General features: G+C 51.0%; 1 protein-coding gene across 3 annotated transcripts in view; it reads left to right on the top strand.

Annotated features, from left to right (window-relative positions):
• The first annotated feature begins 284 nt into the window (after nucleotides 1-284).
• The window catches only part of RAB11FIP5 (RAB11 family interacting protein 5), a 37768-nt gene continuing 16989 nt past the window's right edge, over nucleotides 285-21063 (top strand). Inside the window, exon 1 of one of the 3 annotated variants that reach the window (XM_041756674.1) lies at nucleotides 285-856. In XM_041756674.1, the coding sequence (XP_041612608.1) occupies nucleotides 426-856 (431 nt within the window). In that variant the 5' untranslated portion in view covers nucleotides 285-425. The remainder of the gene's footprint in view (nucleotides 857-21063) is intronic. The other 2 variants (XM_041756675.1, XM_041756676.1) reach the window with 2 other exon arrangements.

Below are 21063 nucleotides of genomic sequence, written 5' to 3'. Positions count from 1 at the left end.
GACGCGGAGCGGGCTTTTCAGACCCGGCAGAGGGTGCTGAGCTCCCGCCAGCGCGGGGGGTTCCGCGGGCGCCGCCAGCCGGGGGCGGAGCCCACGCGGGAGCCCCGCCCACCCCTCTGCAGAGGCCGCGCGCCCCACCCCTTGGGCCGCGGCGCCCCCTCGAGCTCCCGGCGGCGGTGCGGAGGCCGCGGCCGGGGCGGGGGCGGGGGCCGGGGCCGGGGTCGGGTCGCGGGGCGGGGCGGGGGGCGGGGCGCTGACGTCGCGGCGCGGCCGGCGGCCGGGAGGCGGGGAGCGGGGAGCGGGGAGGCGGGGGGCGGCTGCCGGCTCGGCTCGGCTCGGCCCAGCCCATCCCGCAGCTGCGGCGGCCCGGTGCCCGCGTCTGGGCCCGCTCCTGCCGGCCGTCGTCCGCCGCCGCCGCCTCCGCCATGGCCCTGGTGCGGGGCGCCGAGCCGGCGCCGGGGCCCTCCCGCTGGCTGCCCACGCACGTCCAGGTGACGGTGTTGCGGGCCCGCGGGCTGCGGGGCAAGAGCTCGGGAGCGGGCAGCACCAGCGACGCGTACACGGTGATCCAGGTGGGCCGCGAGAAGTACAGCACGTCGGTGGTGGAGAAGACCCCGGGCTGCCCCGAGTGGCGCGAGGAGTGCTCCTTCGAGCTGCCGCCCGGTGCCCTGGACGGCCTGCTGCGGGCGCAGGAGGCCGATGCGGGCTCGGCTCCCTGGGCCGCGGGCTCGGCCGCCGCCTGCGAGCTGGTGCTCACCACCATGCACCGCTCGCTCATCGGCGTCGACAAGTTCCTGGGCCAGGCCACGGTGGCGCTGGACGAGGTCTTCGGCGCAGGCCGCGCCCAGCATACGCAGTGAGTGGGGGGCCCGAGGGCGCGGAAGCGGTTAAGGCAGAGCTCGCCGGGCGGGGCTGGCGGGGGAGCGGGACCCCGAACCTCGGCCGCTCGGCCGCGGCGCTGCGCCTTTCGCCGCGCGCTCAAGGGCGTAAACCGACCAATTGCTCTTTCTGCATTTGGGGTCCGTTTTTTTTATAAATTTATTTTTTATTGGTGTTCAATTTGCCAACATATAGAATAACACCCAGTGCTCATCCTATCAAGTGCCCCCCTCAGTGCCCGTCACCCAGTCACCCCCACCCCCCGCCCACCTCCCCTTCCACCACCCCTAGTTCGTTTTTGGGTCCCCTTCTGATCCCCGTCCTTGCGACTCTCTGCTTGGCTGCTGGTGTGTCCTTGTGTAGCCTAGGGGGAGGTATGATTCGTGGCCCAGCCCTAGGAGTAGATTGACAAGTAAAGTTAGGAGTGGGATCCAGAGGCCCTTGAACTGTGGGAACCTCAAGAAGGAAAATTTTGGCCATTTTTAGGGCCATTTTTAGGGCCTGTCTCCCTTTCCTGAAAGGAGAGGGGCCCTGCAGCCTTCTGTCACAAGCCAGGCCCGCAGGGCAGTGGAGAGGTGTTGCCTAGCCCTGTGGGGGAAGGAAGGTTCAGTGTTTTGCTTGAGGGTGAGATTGACCGGACATGCCCCACCAGATCTCCAGACTGCAGAGGGTATCTGCTTCTTGCCTCCTATTTGGATGCCCTCTGCCACCTAGAGACAGAAGCCTCTGGAACCCAGCACCTCTGTGTCCCTGTTCTGAAAGCAAGAGAACCTCCAAACTGAAGGAAGGAAACCCTTCAGTCAGCCTTCAAATGTCCTGCCTGTCCTGCTTGAGGTGAAGGCAGCTTCATGGTTAATGCACAGCAGGAGATAATCTCCAGCCACTTCCACCCAGAAGGGCCTGTGCATTTTTTAATCATTTATTTTGGCAGTGTTTAACCTTGCCAGTGTTAAGATCAAGGCTTCAGACTTGGAGCCCCATTTCCTGTTTGGACTTGGACAGGATCTGAAAGCCAGTCCCCATGGCTGACCATCTGCTGTGGACCATCTAAGGGGTTAACCAAGGTGACATGTCCCTTGGACCCAATGGGCCCTGGATGGGGAGCATAAGGGAATGGGGGCAGGGGTGTGCCCTATGTGGGGACAGGTGCCAAAAAGGTTTGCCCATGTGGAATGGCATCTAAATGAGTAAATCTAGGAGAGCTTGTTGATAGAGAGGGATGAGACTGATGCAGACCCATGTGAGAGCAGGATTTGGTTAGAAAGGATCTGACCTTGAACGTTTTGCAGAATATGTAGGAAAGGGCCTTCACAGCTCTGCGCTGTTTGGTTGCTGGGTGTGGAATCATGTGGTATAGTTTGGCCGTTGTTTTGTTTTTTTCCTCCCCTTTTCTGTCCTCTCCTTCCTTTCTGGCCGGGGGTGGGGCAGAAAGATCTCTGGATCTCTTAGCCCTGTCTTTTCCTGAAGAGGCTCTTGTCCCCCAATTCTTTCCACCCCTTTCTTTCCTAGTCTTTCAGTTTTCATCACTCAACTAATCTGACCAGACTGGTAGATGATTACATACCTGGTGGCTGGGGGCAATGGGGAGACAGAAAGTCTCTGGGTTTATGGGGGAAAGGCCTCTGTGAAGCCAGTGACTTAGGGTGAGGGTAGCTTTGATTTTTTTTTAATTTCTGCCCTTGCTTTCTTCTTGGCCTTTGGATCTTCCTGAGCTGAACTGCCTGCACTTGTAGGTCCAGGTGGGGGCCTGTTTTCAGCCAAGGACAGGCCCTCTTGGAGAATTCGACTTGCTACCCCTTGATCTGAGTGGGAGCCTTAATTCACTTGATAGAAGTCATCTTTCCCACCAGGATCTTTCCTTACCTACCCACTGCTTTTCTTCTGTTGGGTTGACCTGGGTTATAGATAGAATCTGGAGAGGGCAGGAGAGGCGAGGGGCACTCCTGTTGGGCAGAGGAGAAGTCTTTTAAGTCTGCTTGGTCTTCTAGTTCACCAGACCTAACGGCGTACCTACTGACAGAGGGTGAGGGCTGCTGCTCCCACTCGGGTCCCCATCTCCCACCTCTGATTTTAATGGCCACTCCTAGTGGTGTTTCCTGAGAACACCCTGGCATGAGCTGCTAAGATAGTGAGTCTGCACATTTCCTAGTGGAGAGAGGGCAAGATGGGGAGGACCAGGGTATGCCCTCCTCAGCTTTGGATAGCAGTGGGAAAGAACAGTATCCACTCTAATACCATGAGCCAGCTGTGGTGGTCTCAGGGAAGACAGATGGCAGCCCTGTGTCACCAAGACAGAATCTGACTGGGGAAAGGCTGCTTCATGGTTATGAGGAGGGGACTGTGGAGTTGCAAGAAATAGATTCCAGTCTCAAACTTGGAAGTCTCACCACCTTATGGTGAGTCAAGTAAATAAACTCTTGGTCCTCAGTTTTCTCATCTGTAAAATGGGGCTAGTATTATAAGATTGATGTAAGGTCTGAAATGAGAATGCAATTAAAGCACCTAATGTAGTCCCTAGACGTGGCTGCTGGTCAGGAACAGCAGTGATAGTGGAGGGAGGCTTTGATTACAGTGTCTGGTAGCTCTGGTGTGACAGATGTCCCCTGCCCTTGAAGAGCCTCTCATGTGATGGGCAGTGAGAGGTGGGTGGGGCGACAATACAGAATTTAGAGACGGAGCCTGAGAAAGCCCCAGGACTGCTGGTGACAAGGTACATACCAGAATGTGAGAGCTCCTCATGAAATAGGCCCTTTGCAGGCCTCCATTTTCTTTGCTGCTAGAAGTTTGAAAACTAGGGCTGGGCTTGGGAGGCCTCAGCAGTGCTCAAGCCAGGCTCAGATCCACTTGCAGCCCTCCCCCAGCAGCCTGGGCTGAAACTGCCCCTGCCCTCTGGGGTAGGTAGGACAGCACAGTGTCTCAGAACCTAGAGACAGCTTTCATTCCCAGTTCTGTGCTTACTAGCAGGCAAGTTACTTAACCTGTTTCCTTTTTTCTACAAAGATCACAATAATAGTTATGGAATTTTAAGATTAAATAAGACCATGTCTATAAAGGCCTTCGTATAGTTCCAGGCCAAAGGAAGCCTTTAAAGTATGGGTGTTGTGGTTACCCTGCTTTGTGTGATGATGGTGTGGGGGTGGTGGTGGGAGGTGCCTCAACTGCCCCTGATGCTCCTTTGTCAAGAGGTGCTCTCTGAGGTGAGGGATTTCACCAGAGGCTTCCAAATAACTGAAGAGGAAATTCTCAAAACAAAATTTAACATTAATACCTGAGCAAACTGATTATAATCCTCTCCCCTCAGTAAATCCATACATGGATCATCACAAGTCTGAAAATCCTGAGATGCTTCTCCACTGTTTCCTTTCTGATTGTTATCAGTGGGCACTGTGTGTGGAGTGGGTGTTATGTGTGGAGGAAAAGAGTGCCTGCTGTGAAGAACCTCCATCCTGGGCCCATCAAATCAATGGTTAGAGCCTGGCCCCTTGGGAAGCCTGAGTCTGGGCTTAATTTGGGTTGGGATCGGTTTGTCCTTTTTCATCCCATAGAGTAAAACTGTTGGGGCCAGGGGCAGGCTGTTAACTGTGGCACCCTGAGAGGCTTTGTCGGCCCTGGTCAGACCTGTGCCGTTGCTTTTATGGAGGGCTTCCAGGAGGCCTGTGGCTCAGGACCACCTAGGTTTGAGACTAGTGTACTGCCTGAGATCCCCTGGAGGATAGGGAGTATAGGGACACTGCGAGAGGCTCCAGAGGGAAAATACAGCCTGTTGGCCTAGGATTAGGATGATTTTTGAGGGCTTCTATTCATCTTTCAGCCTCCAGACTACTTGACATTCCTGTGCACGTAATCCCACAGCCTCTCTCCACTGGTTTCCAGGTGTGACTGCTCCTCAGGAGGTGGCTGAGGCCATAGAATTCTTGGTCCAACCTTAAGGCTCAGCTTCTGCTCCAACCCCAGACTTGTGGGCTGCTGGGAAAGTCTGCTTTGGCTGTGGGTGGGGGGTGGGGAGGAAAGGTATGGCCATATTTAAAAGTCAGTCATTAGGATTCAGGAGGTTCCAGCTCCCTTAGTTATGGAGTAGTTTTTATTTGGGGTTGCTTGAGCCGCAGTGCCTGGAGGACAGGGAGGGGTAGGAAGTGACTCCTCCATCAGACTGGGCGGCTCCTGGTTGGCACAGAGCTTTCTCTTCCTTCTGCATCTGGCCCTGGGTGAGAACCCTGTCTCTGCCCTACTGTCCTCTCCCTGTAGCCAACCAGGAACAGGCATACCTCAGTAGATCCTCCACCCTAGGGGACCATGAAGACTGTCCTTTCCTCTGATGGGGGCTGGCCGCTCCACTTGTTATTGCTGCTCCCCTGGTGCTGTGACACTTGCTGATGCTAAATGACTGGACTGGTCTGGCTGGCCTTGTCCAGATGTTTCCCCTGCCCTTCCCACCCTGTGCTGGGACGGATAATTAACACAATGACAGGAGCTCTCTGTGCTCCCTGGGAATCAGTACTCTATCTCTGCAAAATGGTGTAGTCATGAAGAAGCTTTGCCCTTTGCCACAGCCAAGTAAAAAAAAAAAAAAAAATTCCGCAATGTAAGGTCCTTTATACACAGGGCAGTCCTGCCAGGGAAGAGTTGAATGACTTTGCTCTCCCTGAGCTGGCCAAGAACCCCTTAGGTTATTGCTACCCTCAGGAAGGATGGCAGCTGGTGAGGATAGCTGAGCCTGGCAGGTCAGGCTGAGGCCTGAGAGTGGGGCTGGGCCCAGGCCTCTACTTAGTGAGCCTTATAAGCAAGCAGGGAACCTCCAAGTTCCCTCCCAGGAGGCAGAGCTTCAGAGGTGCTACACAGGGGGAGGGGCTTTGTCACAGGCCACCTGGACCTTCAGTTGACCCAGGGGTTGAGGGGCTGGTAGGGAGGGAAGCACAGCCCTTGATTGCAGAATTCTAATGTCAGAGCTAGCAGACAGCTTAGACTTGTGGGGACCAAGGCTGGGGAACGGTGGGGCTCTGTGTGGTCTCTATGAGGCCCTGCCAGCCTGCAGAGCTGTAGGATTTAGGGTAAGGAAGAGATGGCATTTGGGGCCCCCATGGGCATCCCAGGGTTTCTGTGGAAGTGCCCATGGGGTTTTAGAGAGAGAGAGACACGTTTCTGCTGGGATAGAGGAGGTGGCTTTGGGGCTTATCTGTAGACCTGGAGGGGCAGTCTCATCCAAAAGCTTTTTTGGAGTGCCTGGGCAGAGGCCTACAGGGGCCGCTGGATGGGGTAGTGTGGGTTCAGAGGTGGGGAAGACGTGGATATCCCAGCCTGCATGCCTGGAAGCTATGGCTTTGTTAGGAGGATTATCCCCACATTTGGAAGAAGGGCCATAGGCAAGTGCTGTATTTTCAGGCCTTGCCAGGCAGCTCCGGAAAAGTTCAGAGCAGACAGAGCCACCCAGTTTAGCTGTGGTCAGGCACCCCTCCTCAAGGAAGAGACGTCCACTGAAGACCTGTGAGGTCCACCGCTTTGTTTTTGGGGGGCCGTTATTGCCAGATTAGCGAGGCATATCATTGATTAAGCCTCTTCTCTGTGCTGCCTAAGGCCTTGACTTCTTAGCTCACAGGAAGCCATTGAGGTTTTGATACTATTACTGTGTTTAAGGGATGGAGAAACAAAGGCACAGAGAGGTGAAGTGACTTTTCTAACAGCACACAGTACAAGGCAGAGCCAGGATTTGGACCCAGGCACTCTAGCTTCAGATTCTGTACTCTTCACCACCACTCGGTACTACCCACCTTGGTTTTCCCCCATATCTTCCATGAGTTAGCTCGGCATAGGACCAGGGCTCAGCCACTGCCCTCCTGATGGTTCCTCTGTCCCCCCAAAGCTGAGCTCTCTGGTAAGCATGGCCTGCTGCTCCTGTGTGAAGCCTTGGCTGATTGGGGTAAGTGTGTTTGATCTGCAGCTCCAAGTCCAGTCATGTCTGTCTCCCAGACGTGGGTCGGGGTGTTGTGTGGTACTTTGGGAAGGAGGGTATCAATGCTATCAGAATTGTCTCCCAGGAGCTGAGGGGAAGCCTGGCAGGCTCTCTGTCTTGGCCTTGGTCACCCTTACCTGGGGCGGGGGTGCGGTGGAGATTTGCTCCCATTGGCTTGTGCAGTAGAGCAGAGCTTGGGAGCATCCACAGATACAAGACTTCCTGACCTTTTTCAAGAATCGCATGCTTGTGTTACTGTGACAGAACACTCAGCCATCTAGCGCCTTACATCAATGCAGTCATTTCCTTTTTTTTTTCCCTCTTGTTCAATATCTAGGAAGCAGTTGCTAGGCAACCGCTGTGCCTAGGTCAGGGCTGTGGAGAAAACAAGAGAAAGAAATATATAGCCATTTCCCCAAAAGGGCAAAAAATACGTTTGCGACAAGACTTATCCAGGAGAGATAATTAACCTACAAAACAGCATATACAAATGTGAGAAAAGAAAAGGGTCAGGAGAAGGGTGAACTCAGCAGGGTTGGAGTGATCGGAGTGGGCACTCTGGGGGAAGCAGGTTCTTGAATGACAGCTGAGGCTGGGATGGAGACTGGGTGAGTTTCAGAGAGGGAGACTGCCTCCAGAAGGGGAAGTGAGTGTTTTGGGGCTGGGCCAGGAAAAGGAGTGGAGGGGAGCCAATCGTACTTTTCCCTGTGCCTCTCAGCAAAAGAATTTACTTTTTTTTTTTTTTTTTGAGTAGTTCACCTGATTCAAATTCTCAAAGTACAGAAGGTATGCAATGAAAAATCTCCCTTTCTGTGACCTTGAGTCATCCAGCTCTTCTCTTCAGAGGGAACCAATATTACCAGTTCTTGGGTATCCATCCAAAGTTATTGTGTGCATTTAACATTTGTTTGTACAAATGTAGCAATCTCTGCACACAGGTTGTACCTCTCATCAGCCTGATTTTCCCACACAGGATGTTTATTTATTGTTTATCTCCACCTGTTGTGCATCTAAACCAAGACCTGCCTGAGGGACCAGGCACTTCTTAGCTTTGTCCTCTATGACCCAAGACTCTTGTTTTAGGTGAATATGGGGTTAGGAGTAAACTGGGGAGGAGGTGTGATTAAGTAGAATTTCCTCCTATTTCCTACCCCCCGTCTGACCAAGACCACCTGGGAGAAGTCGTCTTGCTGGTTCTCTTCTTCCTGGGGAGGGCTATCACTTGTTGGTCCTGGGCTCCCATGGGCTCCCATGGGCTGCTCCCATGGGCTCCCATGGGCTGCTCCCATGGGCTCCCATGGGCTGCTCCCATGGGCTGATGACAGCTTATAAAAGGCCCTTGAAAGACAGTGAACCCAAATCATTATGTGTGGTTTGGCCTATTTTTCAGAGTGCTTTCCTGGCATCACCTCATTTCATTCTTCCCTGAGGGCAGACAAGGTGACCCCCCCCCCCTTTTTACAGATGTGGAGGCTGGGGTCTCAGGAGGTAAAATGATTTGTCCAAGGTCACATGACTTACTAGTGGCAGTCAGATTTCTGACTTCCAAGCCCAGTACTTTTTCCCCTACTTTGTGCTTTTGGTGGTTGCATATTTTCTGCTGCTATCAGGGTGGTTAGATCTGTCTCTAGGTATTTTCATAGCTTTTCCTCTGCTGAGTGAGTATGGTCACTGGCCAGCCTGAGGCAAGCTGATAGTAACAGGCCTTTGGAGCCCATGGTAGTAGGGGGCATAAGGATTAGCTTGAGGTGTTTATGCCTAGGGGAGAGGGGAGCTGGACCTGGTTCTGAGGTGAGGTGAGCAAACCATGATCACATAGGCTGGGGTGGCTCACAAAGTGATAGTTCTGGGCTCTGAGGACCGTCTATGCTAGGTTGGGTGATAAAGATCATCTGCTGGCCTGATAAGAGGCAATATCCTGCCCTATGACTGTGTCTGGCTGGCAGTTTTGCTGTAGATACCAAACCAAAGGGTGGGTTTGATTGTGGGTGTGGGGAGCCGGAAGAAGATGGGCCTGAGGTCCTACACACCTCCTGTCTGATGGTGTGTGAGGAGGAATGCTCTTGTGGGGGACATGGAGACGAGCCAAAGCATCCCATGGGGGAGACTCTGGCCAGGAGGTTCCCCCTCCAATCCCTGAGTAATAGCAGTCTTAGTTACCCTTCTCCCTGTCCCTAGCCGGCTTGTCTTATTGCCCCACTTTTTCAGAGATGAAATGGCTGGTTTAAAGCCTCTTAGTAAGTCAGATCATGGATTAGAACCCGTGTCTCCTGTCTTCTCGCTATGCCCTTAAAATAATTTTTTTCCAACTTATTTTTGGGACTAGCCAAGCCCTTGCCACTTCCATGTCATTTATCCAGCGGGTATTGGAAGGTGTTCCATATATGAAGCCGCACCCCTGGGGGATAAAAGGTGAGTGGCAGCCCCTCCTGTCACCGAGTGCTGAGAGTGGTGGCGGAGGCCTGCTGGCTGAGGAAAGGGGCCCCTCCTGCCTTCCCCACTGCTCCTGTCCTAATTAAGGAATTTTTTTTTTTTTTACTCTTGTTCTGGACTGTTATCAGAGCTGCTGCTGCATTTTATAAATCACAATGCCAGCTTATAATTTATGATGAGAAAAACTGCCGAGGTGTAAGGAGTTGCTGAGGTCAGCCCCGCCACGGGACCTGCCCTGGCTTGTGTCACCTGTGCCTGTCACCTGTGCCTCACCTGTGTGCGTGTGGTCCCTCTCCCTGCTGTCCAGTATGGTGTCCATCAGGCCCCATTCTTGTTTGTACCCTAGAGTGAGTGCTCTTCAGGGCTCAGAAGAGAGGTACAGTCCTTGTGTGTGGTGTTGGAGGCAGCTTCCTACCTGCCCCAGGGCACCTTACTGCCTGACTTTCCCTGTGGGCCTTGGCATCTGCACATTTTATTCCTTCCACCTAGAATGTCTTTCTCCCCAGCTCCTTGCCTCTTCGCTCTGTTTTGCTCAGGGCCCAGTATCAATGTCGTTCCTTACCTGCCCCCTCTTCCCTGCCTCTTCCCCCTTGCCGGCACTCCACTGAAATTGTCTTACTACTCCATTTTATTATTATTTAAAAATTATTATTATTTTTTTACTACTCCACTTTAACTTGCCTCTGTAATTGGAGTGTTTTTGTGCTGTCGATTACTTTCCTGATTTATGTGGCTCTCTTATTTCCTCACCAAGCTGTGAGCTTCTCAGGGACTCTTCCTTTCTTGTTTCTGGCAAATACCTGAGAAATGTTTTGAATAGAGGCCTAACTGAAGCCTCCCATGGTTGGGTGGGTCGTCATCGTCATCGTTATCGCCATCTTCTTCTTCTTTTTTTTAATGCTTTATTTATTTATTCATGAGAGACAGGCAGACGGGCTCCATGCAGAAAGCCGGATATGGGACTCGATCTGGGGATTCTAGGATCACTCCCTGGGCTGAAGGCAGATGCTTAACCGCTGAGCGACCCAGGCGTCCCTTCTTCTTCTTTTTTAAGATAACTTGTTTATTTGAGAGAGAGAGCACGTGCACAAGCAGGGGGAAGAGGCAAAGGGAGAGGCAGACTCCTTGCTGAGCAGGGAGCCCGACTTGGGGCTCGATCCTTGGACCTAGAGATTATGACCTGAGCTGAAGGCAGATGCTTAACCAACTGAGTCACCACATGCCTGGTTGGGTTGGCATCGAGTGTCAAGATCCCACATGTCATATTTTTTTTAAGTTATTTTTTTTCCTTCTGCATTTGGAATAGTAGAAAACTTTTGTTCTTCATAACTATATAACATTATAATGCCACTGATTCATAAGGGGTTTAAATGAATTCTGTGGGGGTAGGACACCAGAATTATTAGTGTTCATTTTCATCTAAGATCTTTATTTCTCTAACGTTCTTGGTCCTATTGAAACATTTCAGTATACAAAAATACTGCAATGTTAATACCCAAGAGAAAAGCCATCATAATGTGTATGCTGGTCATTATGATCAGTGTGGTACAATTTTTAAAAATAAACTACCATGTCTTTCATGCTATTATTTGTCTTTATTTCTGTAATTTGTAATTTTGATATGTGATGTATTTACAACATGAGGGCGTCCACTCAAGCCTGGTTTTGCTATTTTAATTTCAATTGTTGATGTGCTGTAATTGTCATGCAGTGAGACTGGGTCTGCAGCCATGCATTATAACCCCATTACGCTCAGGCTGCTGTATCTAAAGGTACAGTTTAAACCCAGAACAAGGGAACACATTCGAAAGTGAAACAAAGTCCATGCATGTTGGCTTGAATAGATTAGTAATTGGGAATAGAGTAGTTTCTTGGGCTTCACGGATACAGTGGTCTTACATTTATTGGTAGCAACACAGCAGATTCTTAAATGCCAGTTTTTAATTGTCTTAAGTTTTGCTGCTGTTCTTATAATTAAGGACTTGAAAAATGTTTTAGTCTGTTAAGTCAAGCATGTAAAATTCATGTATCAACTTTTAAATGTCATTCTTTACCAAAAAAAAAAAGGATCCCACATGTCAGCCCGGGTGCTGGGGTGTGGCCATGATTGGGAGGGGCCACAGGTCAGCACAGGACTCAGAGACCCGGAGCAGGGTTTGGTCATGGGAGAAGGAGAAAAAGCCTATGTCCCTGGCCTAAGGCTACCCCCGACCTCTGGGGTCTAATGGAAATGCACTGCTAGTCCCAAGTGGGCCCAGAAGGAGAATGTAAATGAGTCCGTGCTCCCTAATGTAACCATAATGACTTTATCACACATAAAACTAGCAGTTCCTTAATCATCATCCAGTGTCCAGTCCATATTCAATTTCTCCTGATATCAGAACTTTCTTTTCACAGATGTTTTGTTGAGTCAGGATCAGGACAGGGCTCCCATCCTGTGCCTGGTTAGGCCTCTCAGTATGATAGTCTATGTCTCAGGCCCCTAGCTGATGGAGGAGCTGGGTCACCAGTCCTTGAGGCTGGTTGACCCTGTGGCCCCAGCTGAGGAACTCCTCATGCTGCCCTTCACCCCAGTTCTCCAGCCCCTGAGCACTCATGGTTGGGTTTGGAAGGCCCTGTCCCCGTGCCCTACCTGCTGGCAAGAGCAAGAGTCCTTCCACGTGGGGTGGCTGATGCTGCTCCCATGGCCTCGCTGTCAGTATCTTTCCATCAGTGAGACCCAGGTTGAGTAGCAGGTCCTGTTAGCTCTACCCAGCCATTACGAAGCTTGCCATCACTGTGGTTTTAGCATCCACGAGCGCTGCCTTGGTCCCCCGTTCCGCCTCTTCCTCTGTATCTGTCAGGAACCTGGCATACGGAAGAGCTTTGCTTCTCAACTCTTTGGTCACTCTACATAGGAATGGGCAGAATGGCACCGTTCACTGAGGAATACGGGGAATGGCGGTTCTTTGCCATTATTTTTCAATTAGTGATGACTTTCAAATTAAAAACCCACCCTGCCCCCATGATAGTGTTATTATAGATACTAGTTATTTACACTGCAGGAATTTCCTGCCAAAGCAGAGGTTGCAGGGCCTCATGAGCCCTGGGATGGTGGGGACAGGGTAGCTTGTCTCTGGGGCATCTTGAGGGCAAATGGTTCACTCTGTACATCACTTGAAATGGCTGATGGCTGGCCTGGAGTAGGAATATGGGGGCAAATATTGTTAAGGATGGATATTTTAGTGTTTTCTCCTGCAGTTTTCCCCAACATCTACTTTTTGAGTTGCATGTCCTCTCCACTCCAGAGCCCTGCACCCCCCCCCCCCCACACTTGTACTAAGTCTCTAGATGGAGTGAGGGAGGCCAGGAAGAGAAAACTGGATCTGTATATCTTTCTCTCCTTTGTGCTGGCTCCTCCCTTTCCATTCTGGAAGATTCTCTAGCCAGGACAGCAGGCCTCTTAGCTTCATTTGCCTCAGAGGGTAGGTTCTGATGCCAGCAAAGGTCAGCTTTACAGGACCCCTCATCCCCAGTATGGTGGTGGCTCTTCAGTAGCCTGACGTGAGACCTGTCTCTGAAGAGAGCAGGGGGCATCCATAGCCATCAGAGAGAAACTGCACACCGGATGGGTTATAGCTGTAGCAGGTGAGGAGCAACCCCCTGGGATGTAGAGTATGTGGTTTTGGGGGTGTGATTACAGCAAACTTGCCTGTTCCCTAGCTAGCAGGTTTACTGGCTGTTCTTGTTTTGCTGGAGTCACCTTCACTGGCATGCAGGATATCCAGGGTTAGACTGAGCACTGTAGTGTGATGCTGGAGACAGTCAGGGCCTTGAGCCAGCTTCTGGCCCCTGACTAGGCCCTCCCAGGTCTCTGGGTAGGAAATGGGGAGAAGTGCTTTGAGATCTCAGCCTGGGTTCTATGCAGTGGGGCAGGAGGACAAGACCCACGTTTCTGTTGCCTTTATTCTCTCCATACTCTAGAACAGGTGTTTCTCGTTCCTCTTGTACTGTGGACCACTTGGGTATCAGCTTGAAGCCTATAGATCCCTTTTCAGAAGATCTTCAAATGTACAGGATTACAAAGCACACCAATGCTATTGAAGTTCATTTATCAATATATGAAAACATTTGCTCAAGTAACATGTCCTTTATCACTGTATTAAGTGATGTAGTCTGTGGTTGTCTAATAACAAAGTTCAGAGTACAGATGAGTATAAGCCATGTTCTGTGACATCTGCTACAACTGTAAATGGGATATAAAAGTGTCTAGTGTTTCTTGGTGACACACTTGTAGGTACTGCTACTATACTATTACTGTTGCAACAACTCATACTTGACAGAAATGCTAAGTTTCGGTTAGAGGTTAGGAGAAGTAAAGATGTAACTTGCCTTCCATCTAACACATACCCCTGCCCTAGAGAAGTAAGGGGGGGACTTTGGATTCCTTGGTTGGGCAGGGACATGGGGTTTCTGGGCCTGTGTGTGTGTGTGTGTGTGTGTGGTACTTGCAGAGAGGGGCAGTCTCATGCAGTGATCAAGGTCAGGGGCTCTAGAGTCAGGGAGTTCGAGTTCACATCCTGACTCCTGCTTACCAAAAAGAGTGTGACTTAACCCACACTGTGCCCCCATGTCTGCATCGGCAAAAATATGTGAGCTGGCACTTGTGTGGTATTTCCCATGTGCCAAGCCCCGTTCTCTGAGTGCTCCACAGATATCCCACTTCATCCTCACAGTGGTCTTGTGAGGAGAGCAGATGTGCGTTACCCCTACATTATATATAGGTGTGGAAGCAGAGATGTAGAGAGATTAGTGACCTGCCCAAGGTCAAACAGGTGATGGGGCTCAGGCTTAAACCAGGCGGCCTGGCTCCAAAGTCCATACTGTAGCCACCCTCAAGGTCTGTTTCCCACACCCACCTCATGGGGTTATTAAGAGGATTAGTAAGATATCATCCAGTGTGTTGAGAGCTTAGTATAGTGCCCAGCATACAATAAGAGAGGTGTAGCTTTAAATGGTGATAAGATTAGTATCCTAGTGATGGACTAGAGTGGGGTCAACACCCAACTTCCCTTCACTGACCTCCGTTCACCTGGCTGGGTACTACCCAGATCTGGCCGGGTGCCTTCTCTCTCAGGGAAGTGAATGAGACTCTTCACTCAGAGATGGGAATTGAGGCTCTCAGGATGAAAGAAGGCCCCCCTTTGGAACTGTCCCCTTTAAGCCTGTCACTTGGGCCTCCTGCCCTCAGAGGGCTCCTGTCAGGGATGGTAAGCAGGGAGCACCCTCTTTGCTTTTTGCGAGCTCCTGGCCTCATGGGACGGACCCGTGGGTTTGTAATGAGAGCAACATTATACACAATTGTTCAGTTGTGAACAGGGACAGACAAGTTCCTAAGTCAATTCATAGATTAATCTATTAGTTTATTGAATAAATAATTGAGTGTCTGCTATTTTTAAGTACTCAGGTTGCAGAAATGAGCAGAATATAATTGCTGCCCATAGAGCAGGGGAAGACAGACATCACACAGCCATGTACACGTACATCATACTATGTGGGATACACACACACATACACATGTCAGATAGTGTTAAGTGTGCTGAAGAAACAGAATAGGGTCAGGGGCACTGGCAGTAGAGGGACTCGGGGAAGACCAAGGAGGATCAGATGAACTGACACCTGATGTGAGTGAGTCAATGAGTGGACCGTGTCCTCAAGACCTGAGCCTGTGTCTCAGGCAGAGGGAGAAGCAAGTGCAGTGACTTTGGGGTAGGAACAAGCCTGACAAGTTCAGGGACATCAAGAAGGCCAGTGGGGAATGAGTGACTTAGAGAAACAGAGGAGCCAGGACTCAAAAGATAGGACCTTTCCACCATTCTGAGGAGCGGGATGTGATGTGCCTGTTTGTCGGTGGAGCAGAGAAGTCAGAGAGCAGGGAAGTAGCGGATTGTCCAGTCCAGCAGGGAGATGGTGGTGGACTGGACGGTAGGGTGACAGTGGTGAAAGGGGTAGAATTCTGGGTATAATTTGCACATAGAGCCAACAGAATTCAAAGTTTAGATGTAGGGTATGAGGGGGAAAAAGAGAGATGCTTCTTGGGTTTGGGGACTGAAGCAGATGATGTGTTGGGGCTTAGAAGGGACACCATCATTTGGATCATAAGCTGATTTTGGGACCTATAAGAATTGGAGATGAGTCAGGTGTGCCCGGGCCTATGTGTCATGGCCCCTACTGCCCATGGTCTTTGACAGGAGCTGCCCTGGCTCTGGCATGCCTGAGTTTGACATCAGCCCGAGGTCAGTTATGGTGTGTGGCAACTGTTAGCTCAGCTGCCTTGTTCCCTGAGAAACAGGTGGAGAGCTGGGTATGGTGGGCAGGGGAGCCCCACCAGCAGGAATAACTATAGCCATCATCTTGGTAACAGGTGGGGCAAGTAGCCCCTTAGCCCTTCCATCCCACCTTTGTCCTCTGCCCTGTAGGTGGGTGTATTGTGGGGTGGGGGGCGTCTAGCAGGGGAAGAGGCTAGGGGCTGAGTCCGAGGTCCAAGCTGGGCCTGCTGAACTTTTGTCAGCCACCCTGGGAGGTTGGGGGAGGTTTGGCTGATGAGCAAGGGGCCATGAAGGCTTCACCATGGTTCTTCCCCTTGTACCCCCTCCCCAGGAATTCTGGACTCTGATGGCCATTGGAGGAAGCTGGGCTGCTCTCAGACAAGGTTTTAATGGCCTGGGAACAGGACAGAACCCCAAGATTCTCTCAATGACCTTTCAGGGCTGCATCGTCCTGGATTATGCCAGCATCTGTGGTGTACTTCCAGGTCTTTCCCAGCCTCTGTGCCTTCAGAGTGTCCAGAGGCCTGAGTGTTTGCATTCAGCTGTATGAGAAATGCTACCTCTTAAAGGCTGAGGGATGGGCTGACTTAAGCATCTTCATATTCAGGTTCCAGGCTCCATTGCCTACTCGCTGTATGACTTGGGCAAGTGACAAACCTTCTCTGTAGGTTTGTTTCCTCAACCACAGAATGGGATTATGATATTGGATCTTGGATTATGTCGATAGTAAAGGAGGTACAGAGCCTGGGACATGAGCATGTTGTAAGGCCAGCTCTGCTGGTTCTCTAGCCCCATCACGTGGCTCCCCAACTCACGTGTGGTCCGCAGGGGCATAGGCATACCCTGGAAGCTGGGTGGAAATGGAGCCTCTCAGATGCCCATGGCTGTAGTTCTGCATTTTAATCGGATCCAGTGACCCTTGTGCACTTTGCAGTGTGAAAGCACTGGTGGCCATTACTTCTGAAGAGCAGCATCCGTAGCTGTGCATACCTCTACTTCTCTCACTCTTCGTTTCCTCTTGGTGCCTATCATGGCTTGGCTGCTGATGCATCTGGGACAAGTCCCAGATAATGATCATTTTTGTCAAACCCTTGTCTCCTGAGTACATGCTGCCTGGGCCTTGGAGAGTTTAGGTGCTCCACCTACCACAACTCTCACACCATCTGAGAGTAAGTGGAAGCCTTGGATCTGCACTGACTAGCAGCCCTGATAAGATGGTCTCCCAATGGATGGCTGAGGAAATAGAAGTTTAGGGAAGGAATCTGGAAAGTGATGGGGCCGGGGTGTGCACTCAGGATGCAGAGCCCAGCTCTTAACCACCATGCTTTGCCACCATGGGCATCCAGATGAGAGCTCCAAGCAAGGAGTGGGCAGAGCAAGAGGGAGATGAGAGGGAGTACAGGCAGGGAATCATTGAGGCCTTGCAACATCTCAAAATTTACTGCCATGCACTATTCATTTACTTTGTAGCTCTCTACCCTGGGGGATGCACAGTAAATATCTGCAGGGAACCCAATCCAGCTAGGGAGACCCCAGGCACCCAGAAAATGACAGTACCAGGTAGCCGTGGAGCAGAGTGCAACTGATCTAGTTGTAGAGTGACTTTGGTCCAGAGTACATGTGTCTGGTTAGAAAGAGAGGAGATTGGGCCAAGCCAGGAAGGTGGCAGCTGTGAGATCTTCCTAGGGGAAGTGGGACTTGAGCTGGGCCATAGGACCCTGCAGTCACATTCCCCGGGGGAGCCCCAGTTTGTGGGGACAGGTTGCCCAGTGTCTATTTGTTCTGGAGTCTGCTGCATGTGGGGCTCTGTAAAGAGAAAGTCTCCATTGTTTCACTAAGAGATCATCAGCCTACATTGGTGATGTCTGTGGCCTTCTAGCCTCCAGGGGACTGTATGTCACAGTGCCTGGTGGGTCCAGGATCTCATAGGAGGCCACCGGGACAGCAGGAGGAAGCAGGAGCAAGGGGTTTGGGGGAAGGATGTGGTCTTTGGGTTGTGTGGTTGTGTGGCCTTGCCATCCCAGCCTGTGTGAGTCACACTCCTGGGAGAAGGCCTGCTCTAGTTGAGTCCCAGGGCACCTGAGGTGCCTCACAGGGTCCAGTTCAGTCCTGCCCCGGGCTGGTAGGTGGGTAGCTGGGTGACAGCGGCTGGGGTCCAGATGCCATTCTAAGCCTCACTCTGCTCTGGATAGAGGAGTCTCAGAAAATCGTAAGGGAAGTCTTTTCTCTTTACTCCTGGCCTTCCTGAAAAGCAGGTCATAGACAGAGAGAGAGAGAGAGAGAGAGAGACCCAAATTCCCTGGGGAAGAGCAGGAGAAGCAGAGAAACAGAGGTGACCTTATAGGGGAGAGGGTGGGAAAGGGCAGGGGCAAGGGATCCTCAGGCAGAGGACCTGAGTGTCACTGTGGGCTAATGGTGTATCTTTCCTTTCTCTGAGGGTGGGAGAGGAGAAAGAAAGGGTGTATCATCCTTTCTCTGGGAAGGAGAGGTCAGCAGCCTAGTCTGTGACTCAAGCAATTGAGGAGAGAAGATAGGAGCCGGTGTATTCTTTTGTCTCTTTTCTCTATTGAGACAATAATGTGTGCTCCATATAAAAAATTCAAACTGGACAAAAATATTCAATGTAGGCAGTCATTATACCTACACCTTCACCACCAGGCCCCCGCCCCCCTGAGGTAGGGAGATATGACTGCTAACACTGACTTGTGGCGTGTGAGCACTGGGACGGAGGGCCCCTGACCTTTGTGCCCTGACAGAAGATATGTGTGCTCGCAGATTCCAGTTACCCAGAGCACAGTGGGCGTGAGGGGAGTCCATACGCTTCTTTTCTGCCCCACCTCCCTGGATCTTCCTGTGCTAAGTAGGGCCTAGTATAGGTTTGGGGAAAGTGACTAGGGCTTGGCCTTTAAAGGGTTGAGTGTCAGGCTCAGGGTGGGCATTGGCTTGAGGAAGCAGGGGTGTGAGGAGGCTGGTTTGTTTTTCTAGTAAATCTTCCCTCCTTTCCCCTCCTCTCCCCACTCCCAATTCCTCCTCTTACCCATGCCTTAAATCTCTCTCTCTTAGCTCTCTCTCTTCTCCCTACACTCCTCTCACCCCCCCCCCCCGCCCCTGCTTACCATCAGAGCGTGGAGATGTGCACCCACATTTTGAGCATGGCCCTTCACCTTCCCTGGTTGTACTATCTGTCCTGAGGCAGCCTGCCCAGTAGATGGACACTCAGGTTTGGGGGGGGGACCAGCAGCCCCTCTGCTTGGGCTATAATGTGGGTTACCCAGGAGAGGCGAGGCACATAGCCCAAAACGGGCACAGGACGGTGCAATCTTGATGGACTCTCCCAAATGGGTGCAACCACACTTGCCCCTGGGAAGACCCTTTTTTCATGCAAAAGATCCCCCATTCAGAACCCGTTTATGTCTCAGAAGCTCAGGTAGCTGGTCCTATTGAGTAGGCAGATCTCAGGGTTGGGGGGTGGTGTGGCATGTGTGGTGTGGGAGGGATTTGTGTGTGGTATAGTACAGTGTGCAGTGTTGGGGGTGGTGGTGTGTGAGAGGGTGGATAGTATGGAGTGTATGTGGGGGTGGTGTGTGTATGCACTGAGGGCCTTTGAGCCCTTCAGTGACCAATCAAACCATCTCCGTCAGGCCTTAGTCTACTTTCATGCTTTATTGGCCAGGTCTAGAATTCTAGGCTGAAAACTTTTACCTCAGAATTTTTTTTTTTTTTAAGATTTAAAAAATTTACTTATTTGAGAGAGAGAGAGAGAGATAGAGATAGCAAGATCGCATGAGCAGGGGAGGGGGAGAGGGAGGAGACTCTCCACTGAGCAGGGAGCCCGACACGGGGCTGGATCCCAGGACCCCGGGATCCTGACCCGAACCAAAGACAGATAAGATACTTAATCAGTTGAGCCACCCAGGAGCCCCTTCCCTCAGAATTTTGAAGTCATGACTCCTTACAGTACCCAGTGTTGTGAGTGAGGATCCAATGTTATTCTAATTCCTGAGCATATGAACCTGTGTCTCCTGTTTGGAAGCTTTCTGGCTCTCCGTTTAATGCTTGGTGTTTTGAAACCTCACAATGAGACCTATTGGCTAGATCTTTGTTCACTCTGCTCATGTGCGTGGGTCCTTCTGTGCTGATAGTCATATCCTTCAGGTCAGGAAAACTTTCTTATATTATTTCTTGGACAGTTTCTTCCCCCTTGTTCTCTCTGTTCCCTCCTTCTCCCTTTCCCCTCTCCCTTTTTTTTTTTCTTTAAAATCAATAGCGGTGGGACGCCTGGGTGGCTCGGCAGTTGAGCATCTGCCTTTGGCTCACGCGTGATCCTGGAATCCTGGGATCGAGTCCCACATTGGGCTCCCTGCATGGAGCCTGCTTCTCCTCCCTCTGCCTATGTTTCTGCCTTTCTCTCTGTGTCTCTTGTGAATAAATAAAATCTTAAAAAAAATAACTAAATAAATAAATAGTGTTTTTTTTTTTTAAACAGTTTTCAGTTTACAGAAAAATAAATAGAAGGTACAGAGAGTTCACATATATTCCCTAACTCTGGTCTGCCTTTCGCTGCCCCCAGCCCACTGACCCCCATTCTTCTTTGATTAACATCTCGTATTAGTGTGGCACATTTGTTACAACTGATGAACCGATACCAATGCATCATTATTTATTTAGAGCCTGTAGTTTACATTAGAGTTCACTTTTTGTGTTTTGTATTCTGTGGGTACTGCCAGAGGTATAATGGCATGTATTTACCATCAGAATATCATATAGCATAGTTTTACAGCCCTAAAAGTCCCCTGTGAGTTGTTGCTTGCTCTGCTTTTCTCTTGTTTTGTGGATGGGAGAGAGGACTCCCAAGCCCCTCACACAGGGGAGAAGACTCTTTTCTCTTTCTTGACTCTCCAATTACTTGGTGGTGAATCTCCTTGGACTGACTTTCAATCATCACCTCATCTTTGCCCTTTTACTTTCTGGGAGATTTTCTCCCACTTATGTGGAGCACATCCTTTGAATGTGATACAAAGCTCTTCTGTGCTAGGGAGGTTATTCATTCTGGGTGCTGGTGTGAGAAAGGGGGCCGATTTTCACTCACTACTGTTTTCAGCCCTGCACCAGAGCCCATCATTTGGACTTGGCGTCCCTACGTCCAGAAGCTTTCTGGCTCAGTTTCTCTGTGGAATCTCTGTGTTCATACCTGTAGGAGATGGGGTGGGGTGTGGACTGCCAAGCAGAATGAGAGGGCACCCTGGGTAGAGGTGGTGTCTAACTGCTCCGCATAGATGCTGTATAATGCTGCTGGCCAGGCAGACTCCTATGAGTCTGATCGGGCAGGAGGATTTGAGCAGCAGAGGAAGGAAGAGCTCCATGCACACCTATGCAGTGGTCATGTGTGTTTGGGGTCTCTAGGAGCATGTAGCGGGAAGAACATGGCCTTTGGACTGATGAGAACTGGCTCTCAGTCTCCTCTCTCCTTTCTGGCTGCTTGTTCTTGGAGGAGTT

Source organism: Vulpes lagopus, chromosome 5 (assembly GCF_018345385.1).
Source record: "Vulpes lagopus strain Blue_001 chromosome 5, ASM1834538v1, whole genome shotgun sequence".
NCBI classification, from domain to species: domain Eukaryota; kingdom Metazoa; phylum Chordata; class Mammalia; order Carnivora; family Canidae; genus Vulpes; species Vulpes lagopus.
The sequence above is the reverse complement of the archived record's forward strand: the minus strand, read 5'-3'. Positions and strand labels throughout refer to the sequence as shown.